This window comes from Tripterygium wilfordii, chromosome 17 (genome assembly GCF_013401445.1).
Source record: "Tripterygium wilfordii isolate XIE 37 chromosome 17, ASM1340144v1, whole genome shotgun sequence".
Lineage (NCBI taxonomy): Eukaryota > Viridiplantae > Streptophyta > Magnoliopsida > Celastrales > Celastraceae > Tripterygium > Tripterygium wilfordii.
In genome coordinates this window covers 12,001,086-12,019,572 of record NC_052248.1, presented here as the reverse complement: position 1 = coordinate 12,019,572, position 18,487 = coordinate 12,001,086, and the positions used below count along the sequence as shown (strand labels likewise).

The 18,487-nt window shown below is 35.8% G+C and overlaps 2 protein-coding genes across 3 annotated transcripts; both read right to left on the bottom strand.

The window, feature by feature from the left end:
• Positions 1 to 141: 141 nt before the first annotated feature.
• Positions 142 to 12,317, bottom strand: LOC119982479 (endoplasmic reticulum-Golgi intermediate compartment protein 3-like). Its single transcript, XM_038825878.1, has 13 exons — positions 11,975 to 12,317; positions 11,128 to 11,201; positions 9,447 to 9,530; positions 9,200 to 9,280; positions 7,644 to 7,724; positions 6,840 to 6,932; positions 3,769 to 3,948; positions 3,582 to 3,649; positions 3,105 to 3,156; positions 2,043 to 2,096; positions 1,862 to 1,954; positions 1,429 to 1,495; positions 142 to 578 (listed from the first exon to the last, which is right to left on the bottom strand). The coding sequence occupies exons 1-13, from the start codon at positions 12,129 to 12,131 to the stop codon at positions 487 to 489; spliced, it is 1,176 nt and encodes a 391-aa protein (XP_038681806.1). The 5' UTR covers positions 12,132 to 12,317; the 3' UTR covers positions 142 to 486.
• Positions 12,318 to 12,457: 140 nt separating this feature from the next.
• On the bottom strand, positions 12,458 to 18,357 carry LOC119981755 (glutamate--tRNA ligase, chloroplastic/mitochondrial). 2 transcript variants are annotated; one of them, XM_038824873.1, is made up of 14 exons: positions 18,200 to 18,357; positions 17,849 to 18,120; positions 17,633 to 17,751; positions 17,112 to 17,233; positions 16,401 to 16,583; positions 16,047 to 16,165; positions 15,853 to 15,901; positions 15,642 to 15,743; positions 15,407 to 15,509; positions 15,263 to 15,326; positions 14,772 to 14,886; positions 14,293 to 14,393; positions 13,776 to 13,932; positions 12,458 to 13,011 (listed from the first exon to the last, which is right to left on the bottom strand). In XM_038824873.1, exons 2-14 carry the CDS (start codon positions 18,070 to 18,072, stop codon positions 12,787 to 12,789), a joined length of 1,683 nt encoding a protein of 560 aa, XP_038680801.1. In that variant the 5' UTR covers positions 18,073 to 18,120; positions 18,200 to 18,357; the 3' UTR covers positions 12,458 to 12,786. The 2 variants fall into 2 exon arrangements, with proteins under 2 accessions (XP_038680801.1, XP_038680802.1); XM_038824874.1 differs by having other exon boundaries at positions 17,849 to 18,080; positions 18,200 to 18,348.
• Positions 18,358 to 18,487: the final 130 nt, after the last annotated feature.

The window sequence follows — 18,487 nt, the reverse complement described above, 5'->3', positions numbered from 1 at the left end:
ACACCGCCATAACAGTCACCCCCATGGCACTCACAGGAGCAATATCATACCAATGTTTGTTTTCCCAGTTCCCCTCTCTTGCCCTAACTAGACTATCCTTGTCATAATAACAGTTACTGCTAAATGACTTTGATCCTGGACTAAGTTCAACAACCTGTTTATTCCATAATTCACAACTCACAAAAGAACTTCAATTCGCAAGAGTGTTCGAAGTCATCTAATTCTAGCTGGAAAAATGAATAAGTAGTAATATAATACAACTGGCAAAAAGCCACAGACAAATGACAAAATTGGAGAGTAGCAAATGAAATCATTGTTCGGTTCAACGGATCACAGTATCCATCTGCCTACATTACAATTTTCCGGACTAACAGGGTAGGAACCCTCTGGTGAGAATAACCCCACCGTATTTGCACACTCGAGAAAGAACAATCACGTCATTCATTCTTTCATACATTGCACAATAAGCAAAACATAGTGTTGGAGTCACCTGAATTTGCCCATCTCCATTTTCTTCCTCATTGCTCTTTGGCCATGATACACAAATGAATCAATAATTCCCGCAATTGTGAAAACACCTGAACAAAAGGTAACAACGGTTACTACATAAACCAGAAGGCAAGGAGAGACAAAAAGAAACCAAGAGAATAATTCCTAAGTCTAACCCCATGGACTTTATTGTGATCTTCAGTAATGACCACGAAACAATCCACAATATGACAAGAATGAAAAGTTGATTATATCCAAGCATGAAGTAGGTGATATGAGAAGCACGACTTCCATGACTTCTTCACTTAACTATGTTACTATGTTAAAATTGAAATTCTAACGGAAGGAAAAAGGAATCTAAAAGCTGTAGCACTGATCTATATATATTCAGATTCAGCTGAAACATAAAACAAATTTGCAAACCAAGATAAAAACAACTTCAGACAATAAGAAAATATGCTAGACCAGAATTGGGAATTCAAATCAGAAGGCAATTTGATTTACATGACAAACGTACCAGTTCAATTAATGCCCTGCAGGTATAGTTTTTATTTACAATTACGTATGATATGTATAAAGAAACTCAAAATATTTGTAGACAAAGACAATGAATAATGCTCAGTTGCTCACAGTACTTGATACATTGGAGCTGCCAAAAATATTAATCTTTTCCTTTTATTTTCTATGGGGTTTTCCTCCCTTTTCTTCTTTCCTTTTTCTCACTTTTCGGTGATTGGGATGTAGCAAGGCATTGTGGAAGACGGTTCGAATCAATTAAATTTCCAATGTGATACAGCTAAACTGCCCATACAAAGTAAACAAATGCTTACGGCTTTATGCGCTCACACAAAGCATTCGGGTAGTTTATCGATTTATGTATTCTGTGAGAGAGGTAGTTGAGGTCACTCAAGTGATGAGGTGAGAGAAAGTGGACTGTACCTCCAATTATTGCACAAATATGTGTCAGGAAGTGCAAAAATGAAGTATGTTCCTCTTTGAAAGTCACCTGCGACATGCAAACGTAAGATGATTATCAATGGGGAGGATATTCTTGAGGTCAATTTTAACCTCATAAGTCATCCACTTTAGTAGCACTCAGAATGTACAAAAATTATTGCAATGATACAAACAAGTAATAATCAATATGAATTCTTATTCCGTAATTGAAGTTCAGCAGAAGTGCACTATGATGTAAAATTACGTTTTCTTGCATGTAAAAGCCCATTAGGCATCATCCAAAGCAATCAAATTGATTGATAATGAAAGAACAAAACAAATTTATGATATAAAAAATGACAATGATAAACTCTTATCAATTATAAGAATAAACTATGCATAAATCAGCTTCTCACATTTATAGGAAGGGACCCACCTTAATTGGAGAAAGGTCATAAGTGAAGAAAACCCCAGGGTGAGTACCAGGGCGGAGAAATTCTGCGCTTTGAAAATGTTCTGTCACTGAATACTGCAAATGAAAGCATGCATCAAGGCATCATACCATAAGTATGACAAAAAACAATCAGGTCTATCATCTTTAACATGTAAAAGAATACCTGATTTGAATTGACAGTGCGGCCTCTAATGTCAGTGTATATTGTGGGCACTACCTACACATTCAACAAATATATGCTTATGAGCTATCAGGGTAAATGCTGCACGCATATACTCCCAAACATTCCCACGCAAACATTAATGCAAGCACATTAATAGAAAGAAAGAAAGAAAGATACTTCAAAGTAATTATTAAATTATATATAAAACTGCAGTTTTTTGTCCAAAATAATAATAACAAAATGATAATAGATTTCACTCGAGTATGATCACTATCAACATAAGTTAATTGATCATAGTTGATTAGTAAACTTAAAATGGAAGATCACATAAAGAATGCCAGAGATGTCTAGATGGACTTTAGTATTTCCCCTCCTCCAATTGATGTCTCATCACCCTTGTTACTGTTATACTCCCTGACATACATCTCCACATTTCTCACTAGTTCCTTAGTAGTTAAGCTAAATATTGATTTAAATATAATCCCCGACTTTATGTAGGTTTTATTTTCCACAGTTTTATTTTCCACGGTGGAATTCCAGAATTTTTCTAATGGCAATTCGTATGATGTACACTTGGGGATTGATTTGCTTCAGACCTGTATTACCTAGGATTTATGTTCAAACTCCCATAGCCAGACACCAGGATCTGAAACCTTTTGGCACCGATTCCAACATCTTCCAGGTTCACTGACACTTATTGCCATCATATCCAACCTCATCTACTGCAAGATTCCAAATTGAGTGCCTTGGTCATAGAAAGTTTGTGATTTGTCTACTTCTGTTTTTATTCTTTGCCATTCAAAACATTTTGGTGGAAGACTGAGAGTCAAATAAGGACTAAGATAAATGAAACTAATATTCTAATTTGGGAAGACGAAAGTGTACATAAGTTGATTATAATTTTGTCAAGCAACATGACATCTCTGTTGCCAAAACTTCATTAGCGTCCAATAATGGGCTTCAAAGAAAATTATCATCCCAATTATCAATGTCAATTCAGAAACTACGGATGCAAAAGAGAAATGTAATAAGATAAAATAGGCCTCACATTATAGTACCAACCTTGATGAAATATTGATAGATACCATTTGGTGTTTCATGCACCCAACGAACCCTGGAACGCCCCATCATAAGATTCAGCGAAGTAAAGTCGTCAGTCAAAAATAAAAATGCATTAATTTTCGAATGGAAAAATTAAAAATAAATTCTAAGGTCAAGATAATTCAAAAAACTTGGCGTGAGAATTTGAGTTCCATATATTGTGTGAAATGGCATGATTTAGAAAGCCAAAACAATCTAAGGAACAAAGGGAAAGGTTTCGGAAAAGGTGTATATTATATGTGTAGAGGAAACAAATACATGTAGGAAACTTGTACCAAACAGCCACTATAAATAAAATTCAAATGATAATAATAAAAAAACCGGCAGTATTTAGGCGAATAACAGGCACAAGTGCACAACTACCAATCACAACTGGTATCATAATATTGCCATGATAAATTAGGTTAAGATTTATCCAAGAAAGAAAGTATACATTACCCATCAAGGGGATTCACAACACCAGAAAAGTAAGCGCCAAAAGCCAATTTGTTGATCCTGTGACTCATCTGCATTGTGGAATATGAAGTTAAAATTGTGATCATATAAAATTCATTATTGAAAAGAAATTGAAAGAACAAAATATGTATCTCTCTCCAATGAATTTCAGGCGCCAAGATTTTCTTACATTATAATTAGCTTCTGGTAAAGCCAGCAAATCATACAAATGAACAGGTGCATGCTGAAAGCTTTTCCCAGGAGAAAAGTGAAAATTTCCAGCAACTTTATTAACTTCCAGAGATCCAACAATATTACATCCCTCGCCTTCTTCATCTTTTACCTTCTGAATAAATCCTTCTCGTTTGCACTGGAAGCAAAAACAATATAATTAACTGGTGAAAATTAATACCAGAAGTAGCAGATAAGTTCTCAAGCTTGGAAGTTAAACATAAGACGCAAAGATAAGCAAAAGACATGCAGGTATTTTACATCCATGCATGCACAGTTCAACTCCCAAACCATATAAAACACTAGCCGAAAATGGCTTCACAAGAGTACAATCATTATGAACATATACCAGCCAAGTACCCTGCATTAGTGTCCAAAATACAACAGTAGTTTTTCCAGCCTTGCTTCATCAATTAATCCTCTTTGGGAAACATATAGGTACTAGGTAGCTTGCAAAGATGACAGGAGAAAAAGATTCAACTGCAGCAAGTATCATCTAAAATGGACCTTAAGTGTCATTCAAGAGTTATGGTAGAATAATCCTAATCCTGCGGCACAGCTGCACGCGATTCAGATACTATTAACCAGCAAAACACAAGTTCTTTAACAAGACAACAGGAAGAAAGATTCAACAGAAGCAACCATATCCATCACATGGCCCATGAGTGCCCTTTTTATGTCTTTAACACCTTCAGAATAATAACCAACATAATGAACTTACAAATGTTTGAAAACTTATAAAAAGGGCACTTACAAATGATTTCGTGCAATTTTATGAAGTTTGAGCCTCTTTGAGTTGGAATGAATGAGGCATTAAGAAGTTGGCTCTTTTGTTTGAATTTCCCTGCTGGTTTGCATAAACCCTTTGGACTTGAGACAAATGTGGTAATAGGGAAGTTCAGTCGTGACTCGTGAATAAACGGCGAAGGGGATAAAGTTGAATGTAAGATATTGGTATAATCCTGCATATTTAGGACCTATTAAAAAAACATTTTTTGTCAGACTTTTGGTCCAGGAAAGCTTCATGGGCTCCATTGAGATTCCTAGGAATTTCAAGAACGGTTTAAACCATACAAACAAGTTTAATAGGGTATGCTCGATAATTCGGCATATTTAGGACCTATTCAGAGAACAATTTTTGTCACCCACTTGTATTTGTGTTGTCATAAACTGTATAGTATGAGCTTGAGTGTTGGTTATCTATTTTCGTGGTGCTAATTGACGTAGGCTTTGGATTTAGATAACTTAAGCACTTGATTCACACTTGTATTTGTGTTAACGCACAAATGGTAGGGGTGTGCATCGGTCGGTCGGTTCGGTTATTGACATATTTTTAACCTAACCAAATTTTTTCGGTTAATTTCATCCATTTAACCGAACCAATATTTTTTAGAGGGTTAACCATCGGTTCGGTTAACCTAAAATTTCGGTTTGGATTTCGGTCGGTTCGGTTAATTCCAAATATTTTGGGTCAAAGTCATGTTACTAATTTAGCATATAATATGATTTATAATGTTAGAGTTTAGGATTTATAATTTTAGGGTTTAAATTTATAACTATATTATAGTTAATAGGGTTTAGGGTTTACATTCATAAGGTTTTATAAGGTTTAGGGTTCCCATGTAAAAACAAACAAAAGGTTTAAGGTTTTATAGTGTTAGAGTTTAGGGTTTATATTATTAGAGTGTAATTTTATAGGTTTAGTGTTTTATTGGTTAGGGTTTAAGTTTATAACATGACTATAGTTATATAGTTAATAAGGTTTAGGGTTTACATTCACAAGGTTTTATATGGTTTAGGGTTCCCATTTTAAAAAAATAAACGGTTTAATGTTTTATAGTGTTAGAGTTTGGGGTTTATATTATTAGAGTATAGTTTTATAGGTTTAGTGTTTTATTAGTTAGGGTTTAAGTTTATAATATGACTATAGTTATATAGTTAATAGGGTTTAGGGTTTACATTCATAAGGTTTTATAGGGTTTAGGGTTCCCATTCAAAAAAAAAAAGGTTTAAGGTTTTATATTGTTGGGACCTTTAACCTTAGAATTTAGGGTTTAATGGTTTTTATAGTATTTGTTTTGTCATATTATTAATTTCATTATCATATTTAATCTTGATAAATATAAATATATAATATATTGAAGGTGTTACATTACATGGTAAGTTACTAAGTTGGTACTTGGTAACATGAATTAATACTTATTAATTGATATATATTATATTTATTTTGAATTTTTTATATAAGTATTAATAGATTTTTTTAGAAGAATATAAGTGTTAAATTATTAATAAGTGGAAAATCAAGAGTTTTTCGGTAGATGTAAGGCCTGCATTATTGGTTTGTTTGAATTTAATCAACAGTTGTGTTTCAAGTTGGTGATGTGGTAACACGCAAATGGTCCAATAGGGACACTATTCTTTTCAATAGAACAACAGATGATAGCACATTTTCAGGAAAAGCGATGGCAAAAGGCTGCTTTGATTGATTAAAAAGAGTATGAGAGAGAAATAATTATTTGACCAATCACTGATAAAAAAAAAAAGTCGGAGCTTAATATGTACCAGCACTGTAACAGCGCAACCAAACTAATTATAAGCTCCAAATTGATGGACAAAAAACATGGTTTATCTTTTCTTTTCTTTTTTTGTAATGAACTTAATGATATGTTCAATGATTGTACTCTTGAGACATATGCAGATTTAATTGACCAAACCCTTTTGCTAATTTCTTGGCTGCAATAAAGTTAGAGATGGTCCACAGAGTCACCTTCTCATGAAGCTATAACTCTCCAATAATAATTGAATGAAAAACGATAGACACTTCAACAGAAACAAGGCTAACATGAAATAAGTGAGCCAAGGAAATAAATATAGACAAGATAAGCAGACAAATGCCACAAGTCCAAAGTGATAACTTAACTGTAGCTCTTGTGGCATTACATAAAGAAAATGTATGATGCAATCATACACTAGACCTACATTTTCTTGCACCAAGAAAATAATCTGAAAAGGAAAGGCTTGCAAATGTACCTGGTCAATTAAATCTGCATATGTCACCGCCCACCCCTTCTTCCTATATGCCTCACGAACTTCTTCGCATGAGTTACAGCAATGATCATCTGACTGCAATGACAAAGACATGCCTAGATTATATAACCGGGAAACAATGGAAAATTTTGGACATGACTATCATTGAATATCTTTCCCAACAAAAATCAACAATAAGAATTAAATGAAGGGTGAACATTCCACTTGATTGGGAGGATAAGACCACCAACGGTAAGTGTTTGGGAGGATAGGACCACTAAATGGTTGTTCTCAGAATGTGAGAAGTCACATCTTTCACAGTTTCTATACCCATATTGCACATGGATTTCTTTTCTTTATCAAATACAACATATAAATTTGATATTGGATTAGTTATTGTCTATTGAGCTCGCATTTGTCCACAACTATGAGAGTCCTAATTGCATTTGGAGCGCAAGCCATTATATAAAGACACTAGGCGCACTGGTTGGCCATACATTAATTGAGAGATCTTTCTCCGTTTGTGCTTTCATCAGTAAGTAATATTTTGTCTTTAGTATTGTCATAAACTCCAGGTCTAATGCCAATTATGGTTGACCAACAAATAGTATTATCATAACCTAAGTCCTTAGTGAAAACAAATACAGTCATTAAAAAAATAAAAATAAAATAAAATCTTCCATAAACATTTGCCAGTTACATGATTTGATATTCAGCAATATTGTAGTGGCAATTACTGCTTTGATAATGAGTTAATAATAAGGTGGGCCTGGCAGCCTGAGGAAGAATCACAGTGATCAAACATACCTCTTCTGCACCATAACATGAACCACAGTATGTTTCTCCGTTTTCAAGCCTGCCACCATGCCTCTGTAAAGGTGTCTCAATCTGTATGAAAGGGAAAAAGATAAAGAGGGAAGCTATGGTAAGTTATTTCATGCAAGCAAAGAACAAGATAATTAATCTTCATATTATCAAATATGCCATGAAGCAGGGATGAAGACCAAAACCAACCAATCATAATAGTTGGAGAACAAAAAATAACCGACAAAAAAAATGAACATAATTGCTTAATCCGAGAAAAGAGCGAGTAATAAATGACGATCTCATATACTGAACTATCTGAGAATAGCCAAACTGTAAGAAGCTTTAAGTCAATTCTTCAAATTAACCCACCGAAAAAACTACAGGAGGTCCTAATAGAGATCCCATGGCATCAGGTACATCCATCCTTCAACAAAGCAGTAAATTGGTAGAACCTTGTTATCCAAATCTCTGTTGTACAAGCTACAGAAAACCAAGAATTGGGCCTCTACAATGATCAAATATCTTACAACCACTTATAACCTCAATAACAAGAACCATACTACATACATAGCCAATTTCCAAGGACCCCAGTGGGGGCACTGGCAGGGATTTTTTTCTTTTTCTGGTTGGTCAAGAGAACCAATACACGTGATCAGATATTCATTTGGATAATTAATCACATTTTTGCTTTTTTTACAAGCAAACCTCCTGTACTTGTAAGTCTTTAGAAAACAACTCCTATGCACAAGGTATCATGTAGTGGAGGCAGAGGCAGTGAATACGCAGATGTATGCAGCCATATTCTAGCAAGCAGAGAACTTTTCCATGACATGAACTTAGGGACCAATAGGTTGACCCCTGGGTCAGAGGTTCACCCTTCACCCTTATACTTGAAAATCTTAATATTTATTAAAATCTAGTGAATGTGTTTCATTGCCAGTGAGCTTAGCACATGAACCTTTGCTGTGGATGCCCTGACTTATTTAATTGTGCTTTGCTCTTCTTTTTTTTAATGAAAAGTCAATAGTCCAATTATGGCAAGTCATGTGCAATTATTTAAACTGTGCTATCACCCACTTAATATGCCAATACACAAGCAAAATTGTACCCCATCATCTATAATTCATGACTGCTATATATGGTGGCTAGCCACAATAACTCCATTATAGACCAATGTTGTTAATCAATAACCCAAAATTTTCATATAATTAACTCCGCAGCTTCAATTAGGCCACCTAATAATCAATAAATGCGAAGACCCACTGTCACAGTTTGTGGCTATATGCAAATAAATAGGCCATATGACATTTTTTGGGTCTTATTCTTGTAGGATTTAGTTGATGCTCTGTGAACTAGCTTAACTTCCTGTTTAGATGTTTTTGTAACTTGTTCAATTGTGTATCCAAAGCTATACACCATTTTTATGCACCTTGGTTGATTTCCTATTTCATATGTCTGAAAAATCATGCCAGCCTTTGAGGAGGCGGGAATAGACATCTAATAAATTAATTACTTTATATTACTGGAGGATAAAGGTTCCATAACCATTCACCAACCTTTGGAGCACCAATCCCATCCTGCCTTGCTTCAATCAAGTCACCGTGCGCATTAATCCTTTTCTTCATAATATCATGTCTCTGTGAGTAAAGCAAAAGCACATAAACAAAACATTAGGGAAACTGGAAAGAAGTAACAAGATGATGAAACAAACATCCAAATGCTAGAAAACATTCCTCATAATAATACAGTTAGCAAAAACAGATTGTTAATCAATCAATAAGGACCATAGTTTGCAGCACGTACTATATCAAAATGTTGCTCTCCACTGATATCCATCGCATCAAGACTTAGCAACGAACACGGAATAGCAGGAAAAGTGACATCAAACTGCATATTCAAAGACGAACAGAAGTAATTAAGATAACATGAAAATAGTTTTCTATTTAAGATCTGACAAACATGCATGGTATCTAAACTATTTAAGGGAACTTCTAGATGTTTGCCACACAAGTTATAGGGATAGAAATCCCCAACTCTAAAATTAGTGAAACCTTGTGCGTTCAATGTGTTACATTGATGAACACTAACTGGGTAGAAGAGCATTGCCTTTAAATGAGAGGGAGGATCAGATTAAACAAGAGAACTTTGATAATCTACCGGTTTATTATATGTCACTTTTTGCTGTCCGTGCAAAAAATCTGGGGGGACTCAAAGAAGGTTTCTATGGTTAGTGCAAATAAGGTCAAAAGTTTTACTCAGTAACATAGGATATTGAAACACGCACAAGAAAATTACGAGGTTAATGGATCAACCACTTGGGCTTTAATCAACCACCCCCTTCTTGCTAATTGGATTAAGAGATTAACTAATTCATAAGCTTGCTTGTGGAGGAGGACCATTGTTTCAAATTTCAATATGGCAAGATGAATAATTGCTGGAATGCGAAATAGATGAAGTGCATGTGATTTGAGTTAGGAAAGAGTTATAGCAAGGCTGGGGAAAGTGCATCATTTGTTCACTTTGCAGAGGAAAATGGATTCTCACTGAATTTGTTGACCCGGGCCGTGAAACATTTAAAGATGAGTTTTCCCTCTCATTTTGAGTTGGCTAGGCACAAGGAGGCTTCAGTTGTGGATAGACTGAGCATTTACACGGGTGGTAAGTTGAATATTTATCATAACGAATGCCGTGGATTGGGACATAGACTTACTGGATTTCATAACATGATTTACCAATCGACAAAATTAATCAGGAAAATCAACTCCTTCTGAATGGTAAGAAAAAAACTTTCAAAAGTGAGACGGATAAAAAGTTTAACAGAACTCTCTTGAATAAAAGCGGACAAAGAAGGACGAAGGGTTTCCCTTGGAGAAAGATTTAAAAATCACCACAAAGGTTGGAATAGACAATTACAAAAAAGAGGCATTGCATTAGCAAATAGGTAGTTCCATTGCAAAGAGAAGGGGGGTCAATCAATCATCATCTGCTTCATAATTGGATGGGTAAAGAAACTTTGGATACAGCGAGTAATATCATGGGCATATCTTGACTGATAGACAGGTTGCTGGAAAATATGCTCTAAGGTTGGAGATTCATCTATGGATGAAGAAAATAATAGAAAAAGAATAAGGCTTAAATCTCTCCAGCATGCTGTTCAAAGTAACGTAGATAACGTTGTTCTCTAAAATACAACTAAACTGTCTCATTTAGTGCTCCCCCCCCCCCCACCCCCCACCCCCCGGTTCTCTTTTTTTGACTGTTCAAAAGAGATGGGGGTTTGAATCCCTGCCCTTTGGTGAGGAGCTTGACCCCTTGAAGTAGTGAAGTTAAATTGGTCTTATTAAATTTAGTGGCACGAGCCACAACCACACCCTACATCTAAACAAAGCTAAAGCTTTCTTATTGAAATTGAAGAGCAACAAAAAATAAGGTAGGGAGAATATAATAATTTTCCAAAGGACAAAAGAGGAGAGGATATGGTTACACTGATATGTAGGGTTTCCCCTCTTGACGTATCCACTATGAGCTTTGTCTCGGTAACAGTGTGAAGGTATAATCCTGCAACCGTCACATAGAAATAATACATAGATTTTTAAAAGTTAAATGAAACCAGGTAAAAATACCAAACCTGGAAAAAAATATACTGCATAAATGCAATTTGATGGTCAGACTATGACATCCCAGTGAAATTTTGTTCTACAAAGTTTAAAAATAGCTGATTGGGAATGATAAAATGTTTACTGGAACAATAAGCAGAATCTAGCTTTTAAAAGCAGACCCCTAAGTGTTTTTAGTAGCACCTAATGATAATAAGGAGTAATCTTTCATAAGCTTCTTCTAAAAAGTAAACACCATTTCACGCAAGAACAAGGAGAACCTCCTAAAACTAAATATTTTCAAACTCGATCTTGGAATAAGCTTATATAAATTGCTTCTATAAACAAATTCATTGAGCACAGCCAACAACAAACATGCCAACTGCTAGGAAAACCCAGTTCCAACGTTAAGAGAGTATTCACAAATGACAATTAGGAACAGCGGAGGTTTGTATTTGGTGTACAGATGTTTTCTTTGCAAGGAAGAGAAGCCCATGAATTGCCTCCTCTTCATAATGGGTTGTGTTGTGCTTGATTTTTATTCTCAGACAGGCACACCTTGATTAAAATTCCAATTCTTGAAGAAAAATGGAGCAGAATTTACAATATTCTAAAACCTCTAAATTTCTGTGTGCGCGACTGCGCATAAACCAAGTAAAAGGCAAAGAACAGTAGTTCTAGTATTATTGAAAAGTAATCGCAGAAAACACAGAGAGAGGGGGGCGGGAGACATACTGAATTCAGAAAAGAAGAGTAAGAACATGACGATAAAAGAGGCGACAGAAATAACGCCTCCGGAGAATGTACGGCTAGAGAAATCCTCGTTGATTTTTGGATACGCGTCCAAATTCCGTAGCTTGTGGAAGATGTTGTCCATGATTGCCGGCGACATCGGTCCCGCAAACCTCGAGCACAAAAGATTTAAACCCCCGTATCTCTCTCTGACAAAGGGACGCGATATGTATTTATCGAAAATAGCGTATCGTGTGTGGAGCGGAGTGGCAGAGACGGTGCTTACGAGGAGATCGGACCGAGAGATGGACGCGACGACGTCTCGTCAGCGGGTCCACATTTGCGTGTAATTGGTTTTGACTCCAAACCTTGGTCAGATACATCTAGTGCCTGAGTCTGCTCTAAAATTAATTAGAGCTCATCATAATTTTTTTATTTTTTACAAAAATCATAATTGTATTTTGATAATACATTAAGAGAAATTAATTACATTACAGTTCATCTAATTATGAAGAATAAAACAAGTGAACAGTTAAACAAACAAGTGAACGGTTGATTTAACGACAATCACGTTACATGTAAAAAACCAACCCACCCATTCGAGGATGTGGGTTTGAATCCTGTCCCCTCCTCACACCACTGTTTCAAAAAATAATAATAATAATTGCGGACGAGAAAATAATCTCACAACAGTGCACCGTAAGAGTCAATATCAAAAATTGTTTTACATATATGTGTTCATCAAATCAGAAAGCACAAAACATAATAACAAGTTTTTCATACATAGAGCCGGTCAAAACAGTGAATTCTCAGTTTCATAAAACTGCAGCAGATTCCAAGGGCTGCTGATTCTGGCTTAATGCTTCCCAATCAATTTGTCTCATCATATTGAACCTTTCACTCAACGGAACAAACCCAGCTTCAGATGCAACAATGCCGCACGTGCCAGCTTTATGGAGCAATATTATGCTAGCAGCCATTTCAGGGCCGTGGAGTTTTCCCGTTAGCAACACCCTTAGAGGCATGAAAAGTGATTTTCCCTGTTGTGAGAAGAGAAATCGGTAAAACACATTAGTTTAATGACAACTAAAATGGAAGATTGGGTGTGTTTGGAAATGATTTTGGTTTTTTGCTTTTAAAAACTGATTTTAAGATTAGATTTTGAAAACAATTTTAAGAAATGATGATGAAAACAAAATTCATTTGGTAGAGGATTCTGCACGGAGAAAGAGGAAAGATGAAAGAGAAAACAGGAAAGAATTTTACAAAACTTCAAATAACAGTTTTGGTTTTTTGGTTTTTGAAAACCAAAAACAGTTTTCAGTTTTACAAAATAATTTCTGAAAACTCCCACCCAAACGAATTTTCAAAGCTAAAACAATTTTTGAAAACAGAAAACTGTTTTGAAAATCCTAACCAAACACTCTAATCTCTAGGGTAAGACTCCAATTTCCTCGATTTCTCTAGACTAATTCAACAGAGTGAAAGATTTTAGAGCATTTTTTGGGCAGGGAAAAGAGATTAGATAAAGGGCACCAAGGGAGTGACAACCCGAAACAAACCTGGAGACGTATCTACAAGAGGTAGAATCTTAAACGTCCAATATCATATGTCATCTAAAACATTGCATCTATGAACAAAATTTTAAGACTAAGCATCCATCGTTATTGATGAGAGCTCAAAAGAACTCCCCCAAAAGCTCTTTTCCTTCCTCTTTCCAGAAAATCAAAAAAAAAAAAGCCTAGGGAATGGTAATATTTAAGAGTGGCTAATTGGAGGTGTCAAATTAGGGCACAGAGCACACCTTGCGCTTCAACGATTTGCCAAAGCTCTTTACCCACTTTTGCCAGCCAGGAAGGCCTTCTTCAAGTGCATTGAGGAGTTCGCCGCTCTCATAGGCAGAAAGGAGGCTGGCTGAAACTTCAGAAAGCTTATCTTCTACAACAGTCTTACATTCAGAACTGCATAGAGCAATGACAACACAAAGAGGTCAATTCACAATAGACCCGCACAAACACACATATTACAAGCCATCTCCAGAAGAACTATCCAAAAATGAACAGTAAGAAAAGCGTACAGAATGCTCAAATGTTTTGCCCTAAAAAAAATTCAAGTGTCTCTGAGACTCTTGACATTAAAATTAAAGATAGAATATTAACACCATTAACAAAAGGCTTTCTAAAGCTAAGCATCTGTAAATTCGAAGTACAAAGCAAATAAAATGGGAACGGTAAGAGCTCAATTAAAAAATGAGCTCCCAAAGTATTTATCAGGCCTGAGTAACGCAAACTAAGTACAAGTACAAAATGAAAAGTTTTTACCTTGCCAGAGTTTCATGTAAAGGATAAGACAGCAAGCTAGAGAGTGCTTTATCCGAATCCGTTACCAAGTCGATCCCATCTTTGAGCAACTGAGCTGCTTCCTGTTTGCACAATCTACATTTAGAGACTACCCTCATGCATCCTATGTGCACAGGAAACAGTAAACTAAATGAAGTAAATTGGTTGTTGTAACCAAACTCCCTCTCTCTTCCATTAGGCTGACATCTATCAACACACAAATGTTTAAAATACATGACAAATTAATTAGGATAAGCCATTGATGGGCTTGTAAATAGTGTGTAGCTAACTAGCTATTACTTCATTAATAACTAAAATAACCCATCTAGCCTAGGAGATATTTACTTCATTTTTCAAGTCTGAAAAGGAAACTTAAATACACAAGCAACCATTACACAGAATTTATGCAATTTTATATCTCCTCAAGAATGCATTCGAATATCGGGAAAGATAATCCTTACTTCTATGATCGGTCCATCTGATTCTCTGAGGATACCTGAGCTCTTCCACCGCTCACCAATAAGATTGTTAAACTTCTCCGATGGCAAAGCCCGTAAATGCTGACCATTCATCCACCTTAAGTTCACAGATACATATTGAAGCAGAATATGTTAGGAAATTAACGCCATATAAATAATTCTTTGCAAACAACAAAAACTGCTGAAATTGCAAATGCCTTCATCTTTCATCAACAACCTTGTTCTTCAAAAATTCAACAATCCAAAGAAGAAGAAAAGGCCTAAAACCATTAAAGTCTAGCAAAATAATCCATAAATCCATAATACTTTATGTAAATTAAATTAACGCAGATACCAGGGAGCACATGCCAAAAGAACAGAAGAACCAGGCCACTGTAAACACTGAATCAGAAGCCTGGAATGTATTCCAATCATCCAAGTACCAGAAGAACAGTAAATGGCAACTTATATTAACTGAAAAAGACAATAATTACCTTAATTTGACTGAATCAAAAACAGCCCCGTGTTTGTTGACACGGTCCATTGAGAATTTTTCAACTGTGAATTCCATGCAAATAAGTCAGGTGCATGATCTTGGGGATATTACATATGCAGAAGTAAATGAAAAGGATACCAACCAAGTTGCTCGAGAGTGAAAAATTCATTTTCAGTGCCATCGCCCCAACCTAAAAGTGCCAGGTAGTTCACCATTGCCTGGGGAAGGTAACCCATCTCTCTGAACTGTAAGATGGTCAATCATGAATTACAGACAACTTGAGAAACTCATCAGAAAACTAATCATTACAAGGGTATCAGGGAGAGATAACATTCCAGACCCCAAAAATTGAACTAGTGAAAGGACTAAGCACTTGCCTGACCCACTGAGGTCGCACCGTGACGTTTAGACAGTTTACTTCGATCAGGTGCAAGAATTAAAGACACATGTGCAAATTGAGGCATAGGGAATCCAAGAGCCTGCATTTGAATCATAAATAAATACCTAAACCAGCTTCACCTTATTATTATGAAAATCGGAAGTTTTTAAAGCAATAACCAAATATTTAATCAGGGTACCTTAGAATACCTTATAAATCAGCGCTTGCCTAAGAGTGTTTGGTAAATGCTCCTCCGCTCTGCAATGAAAGCATTTAGAGAATCAGAAAGCTTTCCACAGCACCCAAAATGATGCATACAAAATGGGGGGGAAAGCGCAGGCAATAAACTGGTAGCATATATAAACTAACACAGCCAAAAAATTGTCGGAAATGTAGCAATCACCTTATAACATGAGAAATTGCCATTGTAGCATCATCAACAGATACACAAAAATTATAAACTGGTTGTCCATTACTCCTCATAATTACAAAGTCCCCAAGTGTGTCCAAGTTCCAGCAAACCTTACTATCAAGCAAAGTTAGCAACCAGAATAACTCAATTTTTAGAACACATAAAGTTACAAATGGTTCTGAGATAGTAGCTTGGCAAGCAGGGAAACTAAATAATATGGGTCAAACAGCTTGGCCAGGCACCAGAAATATATGGAGGCAAACCACGTAAGAATTAAAGCCTAAATACCTCTGAGTGTAAATGGAATAACAAAAATATCGCAAAATAAGAAAGAATAAAACTTACTTCCCCTCGAATGAGGTCGCTAATTTTTAGACTCCCTTCCTTCGGCACACGAAACCGATACGTATAGGGGGTTCCATTTGCTAATTCTTCTTGTACCTCTTCATCTGTAGCGCTTGCCCACTTTCCTGTGTAAACGGGAGGCAGTTGCTTTAATTTAGCAATTTCTTTCATTTTCTCCAGTTCCTGAGAATTGTGATTGAAACATTTAAGCATATTGGTTTTTTAACCATCAATAGTGAACGTTAATTACAAGAGAATACGTTAAGAAAAACATATATGCAAAAGATGCTAGATGATAAAGAAATGCTACACAATCAAAGAGAGAAGCAGTACATAAGGAATCAAGAGGATTTGAAATAGACAACAAGATGAAGTTGCCAAAATTCAAAACAATACACGAAGGAAATGAAGAATATACTACAAAATAATTCAATATAACTCTTATTAAAAGAGGTGATTCAACATAAATAATTAGTTAACATAAATGTATAAATCAAGCTTCCAGGTTTGCCACTGTGTATCACACACAGAAAAATAACGGTTTGCTTTCAAAAGCTCCATAATAACAACTCTTTTGGCAATATTAGTATGTGCCAAAAAAAAGGCTGTTCGTTAGTCCAAACCATTTGCTTCAGTCATGAATCTGCAGCAATTTAATGCAATCACAAAGTTGATGAAATGCCATAATAGCTGGTAAAGACAGTTATATACCTCATTGGAACAAAAACAGTGATAAACATGACCAGATTCTAAAAGCTTCTCAGCATACTGCTTGTACAGAGAATTTCTTTCAGATTGTCGATATGGACCATAGTCTCCACCAATGCCAGGGCCTACAAATTTACAAGCCCATGTAACTACTAGAGTTATATCCAAAATAATACATTAATAGAATAAAAAATATAAAAACACACCAAAAAATAATCAGATAGTCATTGAGTGGGATGTAAATCTATATCAAATACATGTCATATTATAATTAAAAATGAGAACATGGCTAGGAAAAAAAATATATTAGGATTCGATTTCGAGGCAAACTAAAGTAGAGAGGCTGCTACTCCTACCTCTTTTGTAGAAGCTAGCAACTAATGAGTATCAACAATCGAATGGAGGATCTTTTTTTGGCATTTGAAAAAAATGTTAAATAAAGGATCAGGATCAACCACCTCTCAACTAACATTATTGAATCAATCCATGATCAAACCAAACATCTTAATGGAAGCAGCATTCACCTTCATCCCAAGCAAGGCCAAGCCAAGATAGATCCTGGAAAATGGCCTCCTCAGACTCCCGAGTGGACCTCTCCAAGTCAGTATCCTCAATTCTCAAAACAAATTTGCCTCCTTTGGACCTGAAATCATGAGTTCATCAAACAAAGGTACCATGACCCACTACATATCATCTTTACTTAAATCTATATAACTCAATCCCACGACCAAAGAACAAACCTAGCGAATAAGTAATTGAAGAGTGCAGTTCGAGCCCCACCAACGTGAAGATTCCCTGTAGGTGAAGGAGCAAAACGAACACGAATCAATTGTTCTTCGACTTTCTTAGTATTGCTGCACGCAAAGACTGAAAAGCTCCTTCGGCACACAGAGTAAAGGGGTGATTGGCGAAAAAACGAAGGCCTAAGCTCTGGGAAAGCCCTAATTCCCATACAATTCGCCATTTTCACTCCTGTCAGAGTCGAGTTTGTGGGAAAAAAAAAATAGAATCGCTGGCCAAAATAACTACAAATTAAAATTAAATAAAATTGAAAAGTGCAGAGACGACGAAAAGCACACGCATCGTCATACCTTGATAATTGGGGATAACAACCCACTGAAAAAGCTTTGGCTATGGAGTGGAGTAAAATCCCAGATAACGACCCGAACGGAGATTTGCTGGGGACGGCATATGAAATCGTGAAAGTTGAATTTGTTGATAAGAGATCAGGGACGGTTTTGGAAAGTAAAAGTTTAGGGGCATATTCGCGGGAGGCAGGGGTCTGCTGTAGTAAAAAGTAAAAACTACAGCAGATCCCGGCTGTAGATAATTTGGATCCCAAAAAATTTTTATTTTATTTTAAAAAAATTATAAATATG

Excerpts from the sequence above, each read along its gene's own strand:
- LOC119982479 (XM_038825878.1), bottom strand. The coding sequence starts at position 12,131 with ATGTCGCCGGCAATCATGGACAACATCTTCCACAAGCTACGGAATTTG. Across the intron at positions 11,202-11,974 it reads ACTCTTCTTTTCTGAATTCA|GATTATACCTTCACACTGTT; the intron begins GTATGTCTCCCG and ends TGACGGTTGCAG. Across the intron at positions 3,157-3,581 it reads GTTGTGAATCCCCTTGATGG|GGTTCGTTGGGTGCATGAAA; the intron begins GTAATGTATACT and ends GGGGCGTTCCAG.
- LOC119981755 (XM_038824873.1), bottom strand. The coding sequence starts at position 18,072 with ATGGCGAATTGTATGGGAATTAGGGCTTTCCCAGAGCTTAGGCCTTCG. Across the intron at positions 14,887-15,262 it reads TTTGATTCAGTCAAATTAAG|GTGGATGAATGGTCAGCATT; the intron begins GTAATTATTGTC and ends TGTGAACTTAAG. Across the intron at positions 14,394-14,771 it reads CAGATGGACCGATCATAGAA|GAAGCAGCTCAGTTGCTCAA; the intron begins GTAAGGATTATC and ends TTGTGCAAACAG.